The sequence below is a fragment of the Ooceraea biroi genome, chromosome 4 (genome assembly GCF_003672135.1).
Source record: "Ooceraea biroi isolate clonal line C1 chromosome 4, Obir_v5.4, whole genome shotgun sequence".
Lineage (NCBI taxonomy): Eukaryota > Metazoa > Arthropoda > Insecta > Hymenoptera > Formicidae > Ooceraea > Ooceraea biroi.
In genome coordinates, this window is record NC_039509.1 from 10,970,493 (window position 1) to 10,993,770 (window position 23,278).

Here is a 23,278-nt window from a genome sequence, read left to right on the forward strand (position 1 = left end):
AAGAAACATACCAAGCACTGGATTCTCGTGCCAGGTTTATCCGTTACACGTCGGATGAATTATTCATACAAACATGAGTGCGAATCTGTCGTTGCCATGAAATGGAGCATTCGCTCGTCCATAATGCGACGCTGTAAAAACAAATTCCAATGAAAAACGTATCTTTACATCCTAGAAAACGAAAGTCTTGAAAATATTGATGTTTGCTTTAACCCGTCATCTCAATCTTGATTCAAAATTCGAATTGGGAGATAAATCCAAGTGCTCTCACGGCGTAAGAGAGTTATATTGTTGGTACAGCAATAATTTCTTTCTCTTCTTAAAAAATTAACATTTGTGTAATTTTGCCGTTGCACAATTGTGTTGTATCAAAGATTTTGACTTTTGCATCGAATTACATTGAACATAATCAATGCACAGAGTAGAAAGTAACATGGGAGGGGGGGGGGGGGTGAGCAAGTTTTCTGATTATAGATTCCGCATTTTTCATTCGCACGGCGTATCATGGCTTGACGCCAATTTGGCAGCGTGCCACGTCTTCGATTTTACTTGACGATGTCGATGACGACCACGTCACGTTTATCGATGCTGTCCATGAAATGCGTAGAATTTCAAAGTGTGACTTGCAAGATGCAGTACAAGTATTTTAAGCGCAATGTATTCTATCCGAAAAGTGCCTGAAACGAAAACATTAAATTGATGAGATAAATTAAATTGTCTAAATTATTAAATTAAATTAAATTAATTTAATAATTATTAAAAAAATTTAATTTCTTTTATAGCTCTGAAGAAATTAATAATTAAATTTCTTCGTGAATAAGCAGTAATATTGAATTTCCGGCTAGATTATTTTGCCAATTATTACTTGCACGTTATCATCGTTACTTGCATATATCAGAAGCGGTGTAGGAAAAGCAAATATAAAAAACTAATCTAAAGAGATAAACATATACGCATTTATCATTTACAATTACAGAACTCGTTGCAGTAACATGACTAATCATAAAACATCAACTATGATAATTTGCATATGCATATTGCAAATCATTAAACTACGGAACAAAAAGATGTTTACATTTTCCATAAATTATCGTAGAGTTCCAATTGGAATAATCCTTGAATAACGATCGAGAATTGATGATACGTACGTTCGCTCGAATTTGACGCAATTTTGGCAGTGGTAAAATGTCGTCTGATAAAAAGGCATGCGGGACCGCGAGTAGCGGTGACGATGCCCCCGTAATTTTCGTGGGGGTCATTATCACCGAGCGCAACTTGCGCCCGAGGAAAGATTCTGTGCGCACAGCACAGTTCAGTTCAGTACAGTTATAACTTCGGTGCGAGTCCGACGTCTTCTGCTTCCTCTCGCGGGAGCTCGCACGATATGAACCGCCGTACTTTTTCTCAAATTACACCATAGTAGTCACCGTGATCTCGAAATTTTGTACGGAAGAATCAGACGGATCCACAAGGAGTAAAAAGTATTCCAGAAAAATTGTCTGGCTTGTACAGATCTCTGATGTCGGTCACGTTTATCGAGGTTGTTAAAATTGACGAGAGTTGTCTTAATAATAAACAATTATTTAGCGAATAAAAATCAAAGATTTAAAAATTCTCAAGATTAACGTATGATCGTGCTCGCTCGATGTAGTATCCGACACGAAGGATCGTAATACGCGCGGAGTGTATCAGATACAGCGATCTGTGTCATTTACATACTCTGACGAACTCAGAGATTTGTTTCTTCGTTATCTCGTTCAAGCTGAATTTTCTGATGTTAGGTATCACGGAAGATACTCGGGACTCAGTCGCGTCGCAAACATGAGGACGAACGGCGGGCAGTGATCTCAACGGGACGGTGATTAAAGTGCGCCTGTGGAATTGACGAGACATGAATTTGTGAAGAAGATATAGGAACGACAATCGACATGTTGTGCCTGAAGAAACGTAGGACTTACAGTTTCACGCAGGGTGCCTGCGCCGCACTCCCGCGACGATCGGGCAAGGATAATAATCGTTACGAGGGGTCCTTGAACATGGCTATTACGACACTGCCGCGCAAGAACAGGTGAGTTACCTATCCGCCTCGTTACTTATCGCCGCGTATCCGATTAAAAACGTGCAGCTGCTGCTAACGTAATAATCGTCGCTGCAATGTAATCAGGACGTTACAGATTGGCAAAATCGTTTCTGGGGAAAAGCACACCCTTGTAATCTGTAAATGTGAATTATTAATATAATGTTTGGCTGGACACGTATGTATTTGCGAAATAAACTAGTTTTGTAGAGATGCATAGGCTGAGCCTGGCCTGTAAAAGAAAGGATAGTTTTCAGTTAGACGGTAAATTAAACTTTCACATTTACTGTGAACAATAATATCCGACAGACAGCACGCGCGCGCGCGGAAAATAATTTATTGTTATTAATTTATAGATAATATATCGTTTTACTGATGATTTGTGTCTCTGATTTGATCGTGCGCGTACATTTGCTTCTATTTCATCTATTTTATGCTGTTTTTTTATGAGACGAATGCAGATTTTTTGCCGATCACAGATGAAAACGTGTGGTTACAGTGGGAAAAAGAAAGAAGAAAAGAGAGATTTGTTATTCATTATATCGTGCTTTCTTTTATTAATAGTTGCGACCGGTTATTACAGCCACTGAACAACGGTATTGTTCCTACCTATGTTTGTTGCTCTAATGCATGTATGCGCATACTACGTGTGCAGATCCATGCCTTTGAGAAGACGGATTTGAATACGGTCATTAGTTCTTGCTACCGTTAGAGATGGTAGGAAAGACAACGGCACGAATCATAATTGCAAAATTACGTTGCGCAAAGTTATTAGCCGTCTTTTATCTTCCCGGCATCGATCTCAAGGCTATGGATTCTTCTTTCGAAGATTGCCCCCCTGTTGCGCTTAATAGTATATATCATCTTTGAAAGCTCACGTCAAATATCCTTTCCTTCAGTTAAGTGACATATTATTTTGGATTCTTGCAAGATAGCGGATTGAAGAAGACGCGTCTCGACATCACAGATCACGCGATTTCTTTTTATTGCGCATTCTATGCTGATTAACGGCTGAAAAGTCAATTTGTCCATGACAAAAGTAAGCAATCTTTCCAATTAAATCTGAATTAAAACTTTTGCTAATGTGTTATGTTCGAAATGTCAGGAAGTAGAGAGATCTACTTTAATTATTTTATTAATTAGCGAGAATCAGCTTTTATTATCAGTTTATATCTTGCTCGTAGTGTTTCCAACATTAGTTGCCACATAAATTGTGCGTGCGTGCTTCCGTAAAGGAGTTATCCTTGATTTGCGATTCCCAACGGCCTTTAATTGATCCCTCCGTTTATCTCCATCATCACCGTGGCTTCATCTTTCAATGGACATATGTGTAGGAGACATGAGTCATTGCTAAGGTGATGCAATTTCGCCTTATCGAGTTGCATTTCCTCTTTTGCGTCCTTTGCACGGATTCCCCAGCCAGCAGTTCCCTCTTGCGTATCGCGCGTCGGCGCTTAATTACGTAATTGTGATTCCACGCTGGTTTATTAGAGACAGTCGCCTACGGGCGACTTCACGAAGCGTGCGAGAGAACGCGCCATCAAAACTGATGTTTCGTTTCGTATCACGCGCGCAACTTCCAGCGCGAGGATAATACGTCCTCCTTTGGGTCGTTGTCCCCCGCATGCTCGCGAAACGTGCTCGCGAGTCCTCGCCAATTAACTATTGTTAACTCGCGGCAAGAGGGAGAGGGAGAGAGAAAGAGAGAAAGATGCAGGAAACCCACGGCGGAAATCTCCCAAAAGCCGGAATCTCTCACAATCCACCTACCTAATGGGAAGCGTTTACCTGGTCACTCGTTCGTCTACCGAACGCGAACACGGGGAAACGAACGAGCGACCGAAGATTAATGCGCGATTGTCCGGCAAGCAAACTATCTTCCCTTGGGCCACATCTCGGACTTGGACTAATGTCCCTCCTGCATGCACACATACATGTACACACGAAAAGACCGCTACTCCCCGTCGATTTCCATACTTTCGTTTCGTTCTGCCTCGAGAGGTGTCCCGTTTCCGCGAAATCGAGCGAATCGACGAGTACGCGAACGACGTATCGTCATTTAACCGTTTTCCTCCTATCTGTGTGTACTCGTAGAGAGAGCCCTGATATACATATAATGCTTCATCCAATCGCAACGGTCTCCATTTAAATGAGGGCACAACGAGAGCCTGCACACGCAAATTGCACACAGTAACGAGCAATGAACGGGCTCAAATCGCGATTACGTTCCACGATTCCGAATTTTGATAGATTCTTTGATAATACATGCTACATACGTATATATATCATGGCTGCAATTAAATATTATTATTATTATCTCTCTTATAAATGCGACAATCTTCGAGCTTTCTTATTAATATACAGATAATATATTTGATTATACCTTATTTATGTAAATTTTTGCGAGATAATGGTATCGATGTTATGCATGAAAGAGCCACGTTGCTCACGTCCGCTCCCGTTTTCCGCGATTGCGGTGATTTTAATTGCTCACTGCGGCCTTCCTTGGCCGAGAGAGAAAGAGAGCCATGATAAATAATAATTACTGACGACGCGCAATTAGCGCAATATTCGATCCTAATGAGCGCCAGGCGGTACATAAGCGTGCGGGCTTTTCATTGAGACAGCAAATTGTTCTTTCAGCGCGTAATCGCTGCATCTTCGATTCCGCCGCGGGTCGTTGCACTCGTACGCATCGAACGATGCGACTTTTTCTCACCGCTGGCACCGGCGAACGCGATGCATCGGCTACACGTTCTACAAGATTACGTGGACATCTGCCGGTTCTCGAATAAAAAAAAAACATGCGGCAGTTATAGTTCTTCGAGCTCAGAGCGTACATTAGATCAGAGTCGCCAAGTTGAACTTGTTCGGGCTGTCAATGCACGTGCCTCATTTACTATCACCGTGTAACTCATGATATTTTTTATCCATAATGGCAGAAAATAGTTTGACGTCTCACGAAAAATTACACGCAATCATTGACTTTTGAATTATATTGTAATCAAGTTAGAAAAATTGAGTAACATGAAAACACAATCTTGATGCAAAATGATAATAATATCAATATGTCGAGACCGGTAACGAGAAAGAGAGAGATATCAGATATTATTTCGCAGTCGCAGTTGAAATTAAACCGGGCTGGTTGTAGTTTCACCGATAGGGAAACGCGATTACGAGCACGGAGAGAGGGGAAGGCAGAAGAGGGATGAGACGATGAGGATGGGACGGGGCGGGAAGTGGCAGAAACTGGTTGCGTCGGGATTTTCATAAGATCCGGTCGACAAAAATCTACCAGATACCGGCCTTCTTCGTTGTTGTGTTGGTGTGATAACGGGCGGCGTTACGCTTACCTAAACGCTTTCTATGGAGAGGCCTATGTCGATCGTCGCACCGATTATCGTTTGGAATGGAAATTATGCCGTCGATCGAGCGTGGTGTTACGCGGAATGCCGCTCCGCGATAACGACGACGGCTTTCAGCCCATCTATTAGCATCAACGTTCTCTGCCTTCCCGACGAATCTGACGAGTGAAAATCCTTCTCCCCTCTGTAAAATAAAAGAAGAAGAATCCCTGCGAATCTCGCAGGGATTGATATTACTGTCGTGTCATCGTCATCGGGAGATTCCAATTCCACGCGGGTAGAGGAGCGTTTCGCATCGTCTGCACGCCGCAGCGTTTTGGCGCGATGGATGCACGCAGCCACGCCGGTGCCACGCCTCGTGAGGAGAAACGAGCGACTTGGCACAGACTCGATCGGATCGGTTGTCTTACAAGCTAAGCACGGACCTTGGTTTCCAGTCGCTCAGATATTCCATCCGCGACGCGCGATGCGCTTCCGCCGTGACGGGAAGTGATATTAATTCACCATGCTCGATCGAATGCTAATCCGGTTTATCCGTGTTTCAAGACAAGACACTTGCGCCAAGTAGATTAATGTTCCGGAGGAGAGACGTTTTTCTGAAAACATTTCAACGTTTTATTTCTTTTACGTAAAAAAAGTTATTTGATTGAAGACATTCGCTTGGAGATTGGTTTTTCTGAAAACACATAACGTTTTATCTCTTTTACATAAAAAAGGTCATCTGATTGACGGTAGAAGACGTTCGCGTGGAAATTGGCTCTTTGTGTCTCGGGGAGAATACTTATATAAGCGCAAGGTCCTCATACCGCAATAGTTAATTGCTTATGATTATGATGAATTACGTCTATTTTACGTAGCGCGTTGCTATATAATCCATTTGGCCCAGGTGGCTGAGAACGACACTGTTCTCAGACTATTTGCCGGCTCTGTGTGTGCGTGAAGATTGCATTTCGAGTCCTTTCAAGAATGCCCTCATTATGCTGCGTTAAATGTGCTCCACTGTGGTTCCATAGAGATTGGATTCCTTAAAAAACATTGAAGATTCATAGAAAACGGTTCGACACTATAATAAACGTGATTCATTCATGTCTGAAATGCCAATTAAGATGAATTACATGGCAGCAACTCGAAAACATCTTTTGCAGCGACATCGCTTAACATCTTCGCGTTCATCAAACGAGTAAATACTTGGTTTGGATATATGATGTGTGCTGTTACATGAGCTATAGTAGTAGGAGAAAGTAGTACCAAGTATCGTTACTGAAAACAAAAGTAAAGAAAAATATTAATTTTTTAAAAAGTAGTGATGAAATGTGTTGCATAATATTTAAAGTTTTAATATGTTACATAAAATTCATGTATGCATTTGAAATGAAAGAGCTTCTTTTGAAAGTGATGCATTAACAAAACAAGAATTGATTGATATTAAATAAATTGCTTTTTATGTTAAAATAACATAATGTACAAAGGTATCATGCAATATTTATATCATTTCTTATATATTACGCCGTTCTAATTAACAAAATGAAAGTCAGCGTAGTAAATGTAAATCTTTTTTGCTCTCTCATACATAGCGAATGTTGAAACGAGCATAAATTATAACGCAATGCGCCGCGATAATAAGGCCATTTTATATTCATCCAAGCAGTCGAACCAGTTCGCCATGGTGTTTATACACGACACTGACAGTGATACTGACGGAAAAATAACAAAGGTCGAAAAATCGTTCGAGTTTGACAATGATATCGACCTAAAAAGCAATAACAGACACAAACGCGTTATAGCAGAAGAATTTTGTTATTATAACATTCATATGTTTCGAATATTTTATATACAATTTTAAGAAAACTTGAAATGGACAAAAACATGAAATGATAGGTAGAATTTCATTACAAAGACGTTAACTTGGAACGTTTTCTGTACAATGTACCTTATTATATTTATATTTCGAGTGTTACGTGCACTTGATTCCATACACAAGCGAATTATATAGTTTTTTAATGTTCCTATATTTTTTAGAGACTATATGCCAAAGTATTAAAGTTTTATATTCTAATTTATCTGAAAAATCTAATATATTTAATATATCTGAAATATTATAGGACGACATATAATTTGTACGTGTAAAAATGGTGAATTATCTATCTCCGCGTTTAACTTTCTATTTTCAAAACTCAAAGTTCAGACAGGGATTCTCTGACGATGACATTTCAGTTATCCAGACAGCCATGACAGACAATGTTTCCTTGAGCAGACCTTGGAAAGTCTATTCATTTGATTGTGCTCGACGCTTTATTGATGCCAAAAACAGACATACTTTGAACAAAAGAAACGACTTTGACACATATCATGATCAACGTTTGAATTGACGCAGTGTCAATCCCGTTATTTTTCAGACTATGATCCTTACTTTCTATTATACATTAGAAACTTTTATACGTTACCTGTCGAGAGTGAATCTTAGAGAATATTTACTGATAAAAAGGATTTCGGATATTATCCGGAGATGTGGTGCATTCGCGGATGCATGCTTTCTAAGTTTTGCCTTGCAAAATTGCACCGACTTGTCTGCCGGCTCGCGAAGCGCGAGCGCGAAACGTTAATTGCTCCTCCACAGCCACCATCATCATGCAAGTGAAAATGCGCGTGCGAATGTCGTCGACATCGTGGAGAATTCTTGCCTTGATTATCGCCGGTAATTAGCTCGGACAAGACCTGTTTTGACATCGGTTAAACGCGCGCGTGTGCATATCCGGACTGGTTTATGGCGGTCAAATTATTTTAATTTCACGGGCTCCTCATGTATGTACATTCATGTATATGTATATAATGTGACAGAGGAATCGTGCTGTAAAAATTTCGGAGTTTTCTAAATACTTTTCTTCCTATAAAATAATTTTTATTGAACATCGGACGTTACATATACTTTCAGTACAGTGAAATATCCTGAAAAACATAAAGATATAAAAAGTTTATTATTCTCACTTATTTATCTGAAATTACATGAATATATATATCATAAATATACGCGAATGAACACTTTTATTCTAAATTAACTCTTAACTTTAAGATATACGTTACACACTTGGTAGGTACCTACATTTGCCGCCGTTATCATTGCAACTACGCGTACATAACGTCATACGGGTTGCATAGGTAGTAGGCGCATGTTACGATCATGTTTCAGAATAAGTACGCAGTTTTTAATAATTCTAATTAAAAAATATGTTGCTTTTTTTATTTCTTTAATATCAGTTTAATTTTAATTAAGTTTCAGTAAATTTTAATTATTTTTATTTAGTTTTATACGGAGATAACATAATTATAATTTATTAAGATGTAATACGAAAATATATCGACAACGTATTATAGATATTATCTCAAACATGCCAATGCGCTAACATGTGCCGTATTGATCACAAAATGCTTATTAAACAGGAAACAAGTTAAAGATCGCCATAAACCGTAAAAAAAGAGAAAATCATTACTCGCATTCATTGTGTTTACACAATTACCACCAGGCAAGCAGATGGTTGTCGACACTATTTCGGCACGTAGGTGACCGTTGCCAACGGTTATACCGTTTCATGCGTGACCCTCGGCACGCACCCTTAATGCTTACAACGGACTTCGACTGAAGGTCACGTTTCTCGTGTAAATATTACATCGGTGAGCATCAAATAAAATAGGGAATTTTCATATATATAGATATATGTATATATGTATATGTATTATTTGATATATTATTATAATCGACCGCAATTGTTGTAGAAATTGATAATTACTTTGATAATTTTTAAATTAACTGAAGAGATTAAAATTTATACATTGTCCATATTTACGCTAAAAGCTTTTATATTTGCTGTTTTATGATTCGTAATTGGCAAAGCTTTCTAAAAATTACTATTCGTGATAAATTCGAATTGATCTAAGAATCCACAGGTGGAAGGACGCGCGAAAAAGCTGAAATATTGGGTTATAACATATATTCGCCTTGTTTCTTAAATTATTTAATAATATTGGTTGTAATATATATTCGTTATTATAATAAAAATACTAAAAAATCGGGACGAATATATGTTACAACCCAATATTTTGCAAATGAATTAGAGTGGGTACCTTGTCGAGGTCGTACGTTTGCGGAAAAGTGTGCCTGCAACTTCGCTGATGAAGGGAAATCTGTGTGGCTATGTATATAAAGTACCAGAGAAATTCCGTGTCGCTGAACCGTTAGACCGTCACCTGCTTGAAGTGTTATGAGTACAAAGAGTACACTCAGGGATGCATGGACGAGTGTCAACACTTAAACACATATATTATCGAAACTGAAACTAGCGATAAAGAAATTTTACATCAGTATGGAATAGCTACGTGTATAATAACGTCATTGCAAATAGTATCCTCTGAAGATATCGAGTACTTTATCATTTATTATTTGATGATTATTAAAATTGATTTTAATTGAAAATTGAATTATTGAAAATTATTAAGGCATATTGATATGTACTAAATATATGTATATTTAGTTGTAAAGATAAAAGCGCATTCGAGCAATACTTACCATGAAGAGACTGTTCGTTCAGTGAGAGAAGCCATGTATTAATTTTGATTGATGCTGATATGAAGTATCCTGACGTTTGACCTTGATATCGACCCCTTTCCCCGGGATCTTCTCCGTTCGTTTCTCCTCCTGCCTCACCCGGCAACATCAGCACATTCGCCTATCATTTTCTAAACGATGATGAATGTTACTGCACTCTTATTGGAAATCCACATTCAGCGAGTTGCAATTCCTTCTTCATCGAGAAATTGCTTTCACGCGCGTGGCATGGATTTTTCGTAGATCTCTTACGAGAGAATGTGGACGCTGATTTTACCGCGCGTTGGACATTACACAGTGTTTTTCAGGATGTGAGCTGCTCGTTAGCGCGCGCTTAATTTCTTGCGATCAGAAGGGGGCATTTAAAATCTGATGGAGCGACCGTATCGTATGGATACTTATCTCCAATCCTGCTACCCGATCTCGACGATCTCGGACGATTTCTTGGTTGGTGAGGTGTACCATTACACGCAATTTCAGCTTTCTCGTACCGGCGATTCTCGGTATTACGCGGATTTCCTTGCTCTCGGCTGTATGACGTCCGACGAGTGGCGAAATCGATCACAGTAATCTACGGGTTTCGTGATCTGAGTGATCGCCGCCACTGCTCTCGCCTAATCCGCGCAAATCAGGTTAACGTGATTTTGTGTCGGCAATATCTGCAGTAGTTGCCTTGCCGCTTTCGCATGTATAGGATGGCATTCTCGGATAAATTTATCTTTTACTCTCTGATCTCTAAAAAAGTCCCACAATGTACTTATCATAAATATAATTCTTTTAGTGATTTGTTTAGTATTACCTAGAGGAAAAGTGAGGAAATTTAGTTTATCGGAAAACGATAGTTATCAATTTAGCAGATTCGTCTGTTTTATCGCGTATGAATGGACATACGTGCGTTAGCGAGTCGGAATGTACCTCAAATAGTATCGTTTTGATAACGAAAGGACAAAGAGATCTTTTATCAGATAAAATACTGGTGTGACTGAGATAATCGTAAAAAAATATAGCTTAAAATCATTTTCGGTATTATATATGGTTTTAAGAGAGCGGTAGATTAGATATTTCATGAGGCGGGATTATATTCTTGAAGAAATGTCAATATTCCAAATTATACAACATCGTTGTTTGATATATGTACATTTATTGTACACCGTGAAGCACTGTGCCACTTCGGCGTCCAAAGTGAAATGAAAGAATGTAAAAACATTCACTTATTTATTGAACAAACGACGCTTTAGGTACTTTGACAATTTATTTATTATTCATTATTACTATTTCGTTATTATTCCATGTATTCAGAACTGAGTAAGAGAGGCAGAGGCAGACACAGAAAATCACGTGTACACGGATATCAGACTCTAATAAATTTTATTTCTACGTATATTTCAAGATAAATTTTATTGCATTTGAAGTTACTCACGACTTATTAGAATCCCCGGCAAGTTCGAGTTTTACGGCATGGAGGAGCAGCTGATCTGTCACCTGATCACGCTTCGGGACCGTCAGCCCCGTCGCCACGCGCGAGCGCACCCGAGCGGCAGCGGAGCTGGCCGAGGGAGCGGCGAGAAGTTGGCGACGAGTCGCGCGACGGCGGAAACTGCCGAAGTGTTCCGGCGCGAAAGCCGTTACTCGTCGGTCAGTTCGCGGAGCGACAGTTCGCGTTAGTTAGTAGTTCTCCGACGTTGATTTTCAGCGAGCACGTGCGCGCCGAGCCTCTCGCCCGTGATAAACGTCGCGTGATCAATGTCCGCGGACGCGTGCACGTTCGTACGGTAACGTCACGTCGAGTAATCCCCGCGTAATCGGCGGAAGAGACGGAACGGGGAAGAGTGTTTATCCCGCAGGTTCGTTTGTCGCCGCGCCATTTTTGTCATCGCGTGAGGCGCGCGTCCCTTTAAAAAGCCGCCCTTCGTGTGTATGTGTGTGTGTGTGTGTGTGCCGACTAACAGTCGTGTTAGTTACGGGATGGTCACGGGAACGGTAACAGTGACGAGACGATCGCGAAGTTCATGGTGATCGCTTTCAACGTTCACCGGAATTCCGGAATTTCCTGTCGACAGTTGGATGACATGAGAGCGACGTGATTTGGATCGGCAAGGTAAGAGAATGCAGGATTGAAACGTTTCGCAGAACGTTCGTTTGTTCCGAAATTCTCCCGAAATGGCGATTAAAGATGCTATATCTTCAAGCGGCTCTTCACAATAAATGCGCGATAACTACAAGTCGAACATCTAGATATTATATTTTCAAGAATATTCTCTCACGAAAATAATTGCAAATTACGAAGGCAAAACTGTTAATGTATGTATATGCATATACATTTTTATTTTGCATTTTCGTCACGTAACATCTACGACAAAAATAATGATATTTATAAATAGTCACAAGTATAAAAAAGAATCCTGTCATATTCGATAGGGAAACGCGACTGAAGTATATTTAACGCCATTCATCAAATGGTACATTCAGAGTACGACGTATTACGACGTTGCATCGTTGTGATCTTAACATTAAGGTGAACTACTGCTTCGGTGTGCAGCTTATCACCTCGTTTGAACGCGAGGTATTCATCGAGTCGCAAAGATAACACGATGAATAAAACACACCAACTGTTTGAGCGATATATTATCGAGCCGTTGTTGTTTGAATTGGCCATAAAATTCGCATTGTATTGACTTCTAGTCAGCAATAATTATTGTTTTATTTTTTATCCTTTGTATCTTCAAGATTATTTGTATTTTCTCTGTGTGAGAATGTATATTATTAAAATCGGCTTGTTCACGTAGGTACTTGTTATTTCGCAAAGCGAAATGGTTATACGTTCCATTAATGATATTTTCAATATAATTATATTTATATTATATTAGATGTACAAATTAATTTGGTGCTTCTTTTTTTAAGAAATTGAGATTTTATTTACTTCCCTTTTGTCGAAAGAAAATTCGTCAGCTGCCCTATAAATAGAGAAAAGTATTGAAAAATGATGGTGAGTGATGATTTCGCGGGTTGACACGTTTATTATTATTTGTAATAGAGGCTCAATTTTTTCAGAAAAAGCACCGAATTAATTTGTACTAATATAAAATATTATATCATAATAAGATGGTTTCTATATTTTATTTCTTTACAGGATTTTGACAAAAATCAATATATTTAATTTTTCTTCTTTCTTCAAGCATCACGATCGATTAATCAATTTGGCACACGTTAGGAGAAATTCGAGAAAAACACTAGCGAGAGGCGAAGATCAAAATTAAATACACGGATTGACGGGCATTTGGAAGTTTGCGTATGTAATATCGCAAACCAGCAATGAAAGACTCGATTTGTTTCCGTCGTAAATCGCCGATAAACACGGCTTATCGTACATTGCGATTGGATTCGCTCACCTCGGCAATTACAGAGAGATTTGTCGGACGATATAATGCAATAATATTTGTAGAATGCAATAAAGTCTGTATATTGCACTTATATTGCTCCGTTTCCTTCGTAACAAATCTCGAGGTTGATCTTGACGCCGATTTATCTGAAAATTAGAAACTAAATCTATCGGAAACCGCTTTGTTCATTCATCGTGGCGTCTCAAGAATTTACTCAAGTTTCGTCAGAGCTATAGTTCATGGTGTCCTTTAGTTATTACTTATATTTATATTTATAACTTCGTTACATTCAAGTACGAGGTCGAGTTTTAAATGTTTTTTTCAGCTTCTGTTCTTGTAGCAATTCCGCGAATTCTCTGATACACAAACCTTAATATTGTATAACATCTATTCTTGGATCACGTATTGGAATATCGCGGATCTTGGATCCGCAAGGAATCTTAATATTTTCCATTCTTTTGTAAAATGTAGCTTGTAGCGCCTCTACGCCAAATTGATTATCGATTCTTCTCGTTGAAAGAAGTGCGAATTATGCGTACGGCTATACTTCTTTACATATAACACATATGAATACTGATTTAGCGTGACACACCTGTGTTACGTGTAAAAGTGGTCTTTTACGGCTGCTACCGAGCAGCCCGTTAACTTTGCCAAGGTATTTGACGGTGGACGACCATTCGACTCGCGTTGAGAATAACAATTACGCTATCATTATTATAGCACTCGTTTCACGCTTACTACGTACTCAGTGTCGTTCGTCGCAGTGCTAAGACCTCGCGCTTATTCTCGAATTTCTATCGAAGAATCGATTGTGCATGCGAGAAGCATTATTGATGACATTAAAATTGAATTAATGAATTTCACGGTGTTTCGCATGTTAATTAGGGATACCGTTGACAATAAATAAAATATCACCGCTTAATCGGAATTTGTAAAATTTGTACGTTTTATTAAATTGATTTTGATTACACATTTTATTAAATTGATACACATTTACTGTTAAATAGTTAAACAATTGTTTTCAAATGTTGTACTTACAATGTACGTGCATTGATATTTGATGCAAATCATATTGCGGTTTACTCTGAAAAATTTCTCGCGCGCATTTTTCACGATACTCGACTACTCGATGACGTCATTTGTCAATTTAAACAGCGCGTCGCCTGATACCGGTGCTCTTATCGGCGCGGCGGCGCGTTTCTTCGTGTTTGAATTACGATTTGAACTTACGCCGCCGCGAACAGGTGCCGGTCTTTCCTCTCAACGAGAGGATCGTGCTGCGGTCTTCCTTCGCCGTAATCTCGTCGCCGTGCCGTTAGGAAAACGGTTGTAATCAATTTTAATTGCACCTCCTCTCGACTCCGGCTTCCGTTACTGATCTCCGCAGCGTAGATCCCAACATTATGCGACTTTATTGCGCGATGATTAGCAAGCCGGTGTCCCACGGGGTACCGTATAGTGGGGTCTATCGCCGTTTCGATCTCACAAGATTTAGACTCAACTCGACCACTCCCTTGCGAAAAACGTAAAAGAAAGAATCCTGTTACTGCTTTTTATGTTTAAAACGTCGTTACGATAAGTTTTAATTTAGCCACATTCTTATTTATCATTCTTTTAGATCTTTTTTTATACAAAATTATTAGGTATCTATTAAAATTAAGTGTTTTATGTTTCTTTAATCGAATTGAACAAATTTACCTTTCTTTTTATCGAATAACAAATATCTTAAAATCTTTTCGAAGAACTTCAAAACTCTCTGAATCTCAATTTGATTGTACTTTTACGTTGCAGGTTTTACGTTAAAATATTTACACAATAGATTTTGGATATATTTTAGAAGAACTCGGGGAGATTATGGAATGATGGAGCTTGATTTATGGAAGGGTTAAACATAAAGCGTTGAGGTGGAGCATTTCGGGGTCGGCAGTCGCAGCCATAGGACCGAATCAACCGTAATCCTTTAATTAGCATCGCGTTAATCAGTTTTCACGGTTTCCTGATCGCGTCGCGGTCTTTTGAGCTTTCTCGAGGCGGCCACACGCGATAATCGCGGTGTAACCGTACATCTCCTGTACGCGCTCTCCTTTTTCTATGATTCTAGAGCTACGGAACCGTATCGGAAACCGATAGCCTTTAATTAGAACCATGATGTGCGTTTCCGCTATTGTCTCCCCGGAACACGCCAGAAAGGGACGCCTTATAGCTTCTGCCATGCCAATTCCGCCTTCGTGCCTTCCTATAGGATAATCAGTTTATTACTTACCTCGAAGAACTCGTTCTTCCATTTAATTTACGTAACTGTACCGAGACACGTTTGTGCTGTAATTGTGCTTGTAATGTACTTGACAATATTAGACATTTCTTCTGCGAACTATAAAAAAAGTATTACGATAAAACGTCTGTATTCTGCAGTACGTACAGTACTTTCACGGATTATTCTTGCACGTCTGATGCAACCGCGTGGCATGTAAATTCGGTGATTATCGCTCCTTCCGACTCTCCCACCTTTGCTTCTCACGTATATGCGTCCGTGTATACTGCACGGCGCATAAATGCACTCGCGCCATGAACTAGCGTGGTGTGTGTCTTGAAATTTGCACAACTTCCGATTACCAACCCACGATCTCACTAAATGAGGACTCTAAGTACCTCCTTTTCCTGCCTCCTACAGTCGCGAGAACGAGAGTGGTTTCGATATCGTGCTGTCGAATTTTCTGCAATGCAAATGCAGACGCAATGCTCTCGCAACGTGTTACAATTCCTCCGTTGACTTGTTTGCATTTTCGCGTCTGTTTTCCATCACTTTAGAATTGCCTTCGATTGTCTGCCTTCGATTATTTTCGATTAATACTTTAGTTTTAGCTTGTTGTTTGTAGATAATATCGAAATCTCGATATCAATTGACCCAATTGTTACGTTGACGTGGCTGATACGTAGTTTTCCAGTTGTAAAGAGGCCGTGATGAGATGCCTATTGTAATTCACGTGACGCCTGTTATCACTGGGAAATAAAAGTAAAGAGTGTTCTTCTCGCAATCTGGAGATAAGATGTGGCGCAATATCGTATAACTAACGTGCTTGTTGTTTGCCATCGAGATGGTAAGACGTTCTTTACTTAACGATTTGTCGCAAGTCAATATTAATTGGCGAAATCATTCGGTAAACGCAATCTTACTTTTGTCTCCTCATTTAGAGAGATTGCGCTTGTTTTCTTGTTTCTAATAAAATAAAATAATAAAATAATTGTTCAGAGAGAAAGAAAGGAAGATCTATATCGATCAATTTATATCCACAGCTTACTTGAATATTTCAGCATCAGTTTTTATATATATTATTCTTTATTTATTTAATTTCAGAATTATATTCAACATTAATATGAGAAGCGTGTGAATTATTGTATGTGGCTACAGTTAAATATTAAATACACGTTCAGAGAGCTTAAAGATATATCGAGGTGTCGGACGGTGCAACGGTGCAACGGTGCAACGGCAAAAGGAGTTCTCTCTGGGACGACAACGACCTTGCCATCTCGACGAGTGTCCTCGTCAAGCTTGCGTTATCCCGTGGCATCCAGTTTACATGCCGGTTTACCTGATCATTTCTTCTCTCTCTCTCTCTCGCTCTCTTCCTGGTTTCTCCCTCTTTTTCACTCGTATTTTTGCACATGTGCAGGAATATTAATGTGACAACGGATCGTTCCGCTCGATGCACGCAGCTGCATCATGCAAAATTCCTACCCTACAGCTCGATTCCTTCGTTCATGTATGATAATCCTGACGCTATATTTGCGTCAATAAAACGAGCAATCTTCCCGAATATCGCTCGCGTATACCTCGGTTATCGCTTATACCGCTTACATTTATCCATTGCCTGGAGAATTCCTTTTTATAATAAAAGTGATAGGAGCTTTTGCTTCCGCGAGTCGCACTGATTCGGAGATTGTTGATATTAGCAATCAGTATGTTTTGAATATCAAGATAGCTCTTCAAGTACGTACAATATAAAACATGAATTTAATTACGAGACGTTCTTTTTAATTTTATTGAAGTCAAAATAAATTATATTAATTTTTAGCTCTGGAAACATGCGATTGTTAGTCCTTAAATATTTTTCGCTCTTTCTGTCATTATTTTATTGGAGACCTAGTTGGAGACTTAACTTTTTCATATTATGCAGCATCGAAAGTTCTTCACTTGATTATTTGAATAGATCATTAAGAATTTTACAAATCCCTCAGATCCACAGGTGGACTGCCATTTGAACCGCGAAGCTTTCTTCGCGGAAGAGAGAAGCCGTACGTTAAATGTATGGGGTCATGGCATGGTACATGCATAGGGCACGCGGCTCACCTGACAGGCTCGTGTTTCATCCTTGGCAATGTTTCTTACGTTACGAGACTCCATTCGCGAGATGGGTTACATCGCGTACGTTACACTCCTTTCCGCGCCGAGTGTCTTAACCGATTGCGTTCGCCGCATCGGCAATGGAAATGCGGTGAACCGTTTCAGTTTCCGCGGATCGTTAAGAGTTTCCCTGAACACGAATGAATGACCGGCGACGACGATTCAGGAAATACGGGGGGGTGCAATTAAATTACACGTCCGGCAAAAAAAGTGATCAACCGGTTTCGCCTTTTATGGAACGCGAAGCGATACGATCGCGCGCAGAGATCGATCGATCGGATTCGTTTTGTTTCCTCTTTTGCTGGAGAACGACAGGTGTCAGAACTCGGGTATCGTTGTTGACATTTGCGTACTTGTCATCGTCAGAGCACTCATTTCCGTTCTGATCCGCAAGAATAATTGAAGACCAGGGATACGTAACTTAAAGATATGACGCGTGAAACAGACCGAGAGTATTACGTTCTGCAATTTTTTTTGTTTTTTACGTTTCCGATATCATCATCCGCATCGATGATGAGTTTCAATTATCGATATTGCCTGCAGCGATGCACGTTTCACTGCGAGGAAGGCAAAATCCACTTTGCGAGCGAGTCCGCATGATTGTACGTGGACGCGCAGCGAGCATAACGCGATACTGTTACGCGGCGAGTCCTGCGGCCATAACTTGCCCATACGTACCGGGTGTGCCCAAATTTTTTTTAGTCCTCGATGGTATCATATATACATAACACCGAGAGACCGCATTATGTAATATCATTCCTGCGTATAGAATGTCCCTCTTGTAAACTTTTCTTGAACACTTTTCTTCAGCTACGAGTTTTCTTTTCAAAGATATGAAGGAAGATTGATATTGTCTGATTGTCAACAAATATTTTCGTAATCGTGCCTCGAATTAAGGATTCCACGAAATGTCTGTTTGAAAGTGAGAAAAATATAATTTTTTTCTGTTCGTTTCTTTAGAACTGGTTAGCTAGATTAATATGTGGCAATTAATTTAAAAAAGAAACTCGAGATTCTCTAGGCGTAGATTTGTATTCGTCCAGACTCGCATTTATTGAGGAATCTCTGTAGCTCTGAGAAGCCGCAGAGTTTGCAGGCATCTTGTACATCCGCGTGAACCGGCGAAGAGAACCGTACCGGATTGCAAGATCGGAGATTGCATTCTTTGCAAGGGCGAACGTGGACGCTCCCGGAAGAGCGGAATTGTTTGCGCTGGATCGAGGAAGATCACGAAGTTACGGAATTCGAGAGAAAAATAAAACATTGACATTATATTGATTATATACAGAAGCACGCATACTTTGTTGATGAAAATTTATTTGGCGAGGAAGTTTTGTCAAAGAAACGATTTTAATTAATGATACGGAAGTGCATTCTTTGATCGTGAATATTATACCGATTTTTTTCCAAGATTCACCAGAAGCAGCACAAAGTTCACTTTCTATTCCAGTTTCTCATTCAAATTTCTTCATCACGTCGACGACTTTCTACTTTATCAGACAGACCAGACGAATATGCCACTTGAATTTTACATAATAGTCAGAACTAAGCCGGATTAATGAACACTGACTAATGTCCTGAAGGAAGCAGGTTTTTCTTAGTACAAATGATACCTGTAATTAAGTCTTTAAAGCAGGCACGGAATGCGACTCTCGTTGCGTTCGAAAGGGGAATTTTTAACTCCGCATTCATAATTTTCCTCCTTTCTTCCACGAAGAAGGGATGAATCTAGCTCTCTGACGAATATAGTTGCGCGCTTAAGATTCCCAGCATTATCTTTTCGACATCCGAATAACTCCCGTGTGAATCACGGCGCTTGTGCGGGACATTTTTATCGGTGAACGTTGGCGGACGCGTGCCTCCTCGTGGATGACCTCGGAGATTATGATGTATCGAACGCTGCGGGGCATCCATTGTGGATGATGGGACTAACGTATGATTCCGAGTCACGACTGAATTGTGCCTGAGAAGTTCATGATCGGGGCTTTCTCTTGTGCAACTTGTCTCGACTCGCGTGCACGCTATCGATATTTTGATACGCAATATTTATATCGATGATGCGCGCGCATCTAATTGTCTTTAGAGCTTGAACTTGAAGGTACAGTGATGACTTTGTTGTGAAGAATTATGTTTTTTACAGAATATTCCTGATGGCGAACAAATCGAAAATAAGAAAATCTGTGGTTTAAGGTTGTGAAAGCAATAAACTGCTTGAGGCTTAGAGATCTGATGCGAAATTTTTCACGGAGTCGATCATCGGTTTTGCCGTGTTGCATTTCTCAGTCATAAGAATGCGGCACGACGGCTCGATGATCTTGACGACCCACACCCGAAGCGCTGATTTTACGACACGTGCTTCGGATCTACGCAACACAATCGCACGCACGCACGTAAGCCACGAACTCGTCTGCTTCGCCATCCGCGGAATAAATTATCTTCAGTTTGGCCTTGATCGCGCAAATAATACGGTAGATTAATTCATGTGGCCGTATCACATCTCTGACGGCAATTACGTTGCTTACGGATGCAACTCGCACTTAGAGCAGCAGGTGATGATGATGACATTCGTGGCCTTCCCTACTCCGGACTCGATCGGTCGCGAGTCAACGTGGAAAAAGAGAAAAAGATAAAGGAAAAACAACGACATTGCAAGGTTGCAATTGTGATGATGCAACCTGCGGGCAGCGTCGCCTTGCCACGACTTGTAACGTGAAATCACATTCAGAAAGGCACGATCGACAAACTTTGAGAATCTTAACTAGAAATTAAAAAATAATTCCAGAATTGCTATCAAGAATAGAGACGCAGAATCGTTAGAAACGTATATGTTGTCCGGTCACAAAATTATTATATTAATAAATAAATAGGAGATTATGTATCGTACTTTTGAAACAGATCTCAAACGTTTATAAGATTAATAAGATTATTATAGTTTATATCATGTAAAGAGATTAATAAGACATAGATAAATGACCGAATGATGATTTTCAATTGTTAATTATCGTCGTGATGCATTGTTAAGGTAAATCACGTGCGAATTATTTACGTTGATTCATCTGACAATGAGTATTTACGATTGAAGATTAATGGTCCATTGTGACCGCATAATGCAGATCCTATTAAACGCGACTGCATTGTCGATTATTCTTTTCTCAGCTAGTGTGGCTCTCGAATTTTGTGCGGCATACATGAGGTGAACCAGTTCTCCTCTCGTTCTCTCGTTTGTCGTATATCGGCGGCGTATATCATTAATCCAGGAGAAAGTGGAACGCACGGTTTAATCGTTTTGTATCGTCCCGTAGTCCGTCTCGGTAATCAAGCTCCACTCGATCAGCACCAATACGTATTCCGAAAGGTGTCAAGATTTTTACGGAAAATTACGAGCGTTAAACGACTAGTAGAAGCGAGATTTTCAATGACTCATTTATCGCTTGCTCTCAAAAGAAATTCCATCAAATCGCTTTAATTCGCGATAATGACCGCTGTGTCTCTCATAAATTGGTCTGTATTGTATGTGTGCACGATAAGTAATGCGATTAAATCAATTACACGTACAATATTGAATCTTAACTTCGTTCGCTGATCAATTACCGAAAATGAAAGAAATCTGTCTGAATTAGAGATTAATTATCTTTACATTTTTATATCGAGATAAACTTTTGACTTTTGCAGATTCTCTTTGACATTCCGCATTATGTTTTATATACTGAATCGATTTACTGATTAATGAGTTAAAAGTTGATAACGCAATTAATTAATTTAATTGACAATTTGATTTGCTTAATAGATCGCTAAATTAATTATGAAGATCAGATAGAAAGAGAGTTAAAACAGAAAGTTTATTTATCCTATTAAAATTTTAAATTTAGAGATATCTTTTCGATTTTCATGAGAACGTGCAAGACAATCTTACTTTCTTTGTGTCAAGTTGTTTCCTTCTCTGTTACGTATCGTATTGCGTTATTAAATGACAACGCGGTGATGAAGTGCTATTTCTATCGATATACTCATGTTGCGGATTTATGTACCGTCGTAAGTTGCTGACGTACATAATGCAACAATTTTTCGATACTGCGCATTCCCGTATTTTTCAGCGACTTCAGAAATAATTGTAAACCTGCGTACATAGAAATGCAATAGATATTTTATACATTATATCAGCTTTGATAGCTATATTACGGATTTTCTGGACACTCTGCGCATAACTCGTGCTCTATGAATTCTAATCTGTTTTTACGTAATATCGTCTGGGGCTGCGTGCAAGGAATGCATCGTTGCACTTCTTCTTGCTTGGCCGAACGCCTCCGCGTTCAGCCTGCCTGCAATGTAATCGGTGCAGCGATGCTAAATCAACGCAATTGGATGTTCGTATCGTTCGCTGGCTTCATTATTAAATTTGCTTATTACAGACACATTGTTATTTTTCAATGGTAACTCATAGTTAGAGGTTTCCTAACGCTGTCACGTCTCGTGCATTATGTCGTACAGTCTCGATTGCATTTATGTCTGGTGCATGTCGCACGAATTTGCGAGTAATGTAAGATGTTACGAAAACACGTGCATTAAAAATATGATTTCGATATGCCGTGTATCTTCTCGGCGGAAGTATATGCCGCTATTCGAGGCATTCAGGGCGTTCCTCGATCTTGTGGAAGTCGTTGCATGTCTCGATCCAGCCTTATGCAAGCCATCGCCGAAGAATGAAAGTCGTGGGAGTGAAGTGATGGAGCGTAGTGCAGATAGATCGACAGATAGGCGTGCTTAAGAGACCTGCTTTCTCGCATTAAAGGGAGAAAGAAACAGCCAATTTCTCAGAACTATCCAAGTCAATCTTACACCTTGAGATTGAACAAAGTATCAGATCAAATTAGAAATTAAAAATAATTAATCTATATAATATAAATGGTATTTACTTTTAGGACATAAAGGAGAATAAAATAAAATCTCAGTTCTGTTTTAACAAAATCTTTAGTTTGATACTGATATCGCGACAAGAAATACAATACAATTAATTTTATTTATGTAATAGTGACGTCTAGAATTAACAATGAAATTGATTTGGTCCAGAAACGACTCGAAAGTGTCTGTTTATGGGACACTTTGGTACGTTTCGTCTTTACGTGGGTATTATCTCGGTAATCTCCAGGAAGTATGTGAGATGAAACAAGAAACCGCCACGAGGAATTAGAAGGTAGCTTACGCATCTACCAGTGTTCTCACCTGTTTTAATGATATCTTGCGTAATAATACGTTTGCATACTCGCCTTAATTTGCATGCACCCTGCGTGGGATTGGCAAAAAGAATCGTAAACATTAGTATTGCCAGGCACATGAATTCCAACGTCCAGCTACTGTATTTAAACGATTTCCATACATTTTCACAAATAATAATTCATTAATATTCTGTTGACAATCATGTTGGTATGTAGGTGCAACTATTTATGATGAAGTAAC

At 39.5% G+C, this 23,278-nt stretch overlaps 1 protein-coding gene and 1 long non-coding RNA gene across 6 annotated transcripts in view; one reads left to right on the forward strand and one right to left on the reverse strand.

The window, feature by feature from the left end:
* The window catches only part of LOC105275680, a 16,631-nt gene extending 5,059 nt beyond the window's left edge, over positions 1-11,572 (reverse strand). The window contains exons 1-3 of one of the 3 annotated variants that reach the window (XR_003406479.1): positions 10,004-11,572; positions 5,431-9,744; positions 12-131 (exon numbers count right to left, since the gene is read on the reverse strand). This is a non-coding gene — a long non-coding RNA (uncharacterized LOC105275680). Of the gene's footprint in view, positions 1-11; positions 132-5,430 lie in introns of all 3 variants that reach the window. The other 2 variants (XR_003406478.1, XR_002193007.2) reach the window with 2 other exon arrangements.
* LOC105275647 overlaps positions 1-23,278 on the forward strand; it is a 50,262-nt gene that overhangs the window by 3,138 nt on the left and 23,846 nt on the right. For 2 of the 3 annotated variants that reach the window (XM_026969164.1, XM_026969165.1), the window contains exon 2: positions 1,782-2,068. In XM_026969164.1, the coding sequence (XP_026824965.1) occupies positions 1,929-2,068 (140 nt within the window). In that variant the 5' untranslated portion in view covers positions 1,782-1,928. Of the gene's footprint in view, positions 1-1,781; positions 2,069-11,731; positions 12,141-23,278 lie in introns of those variants that run through there. The other variant, XM_026969166.1, reaches the window with a different exon arrangement.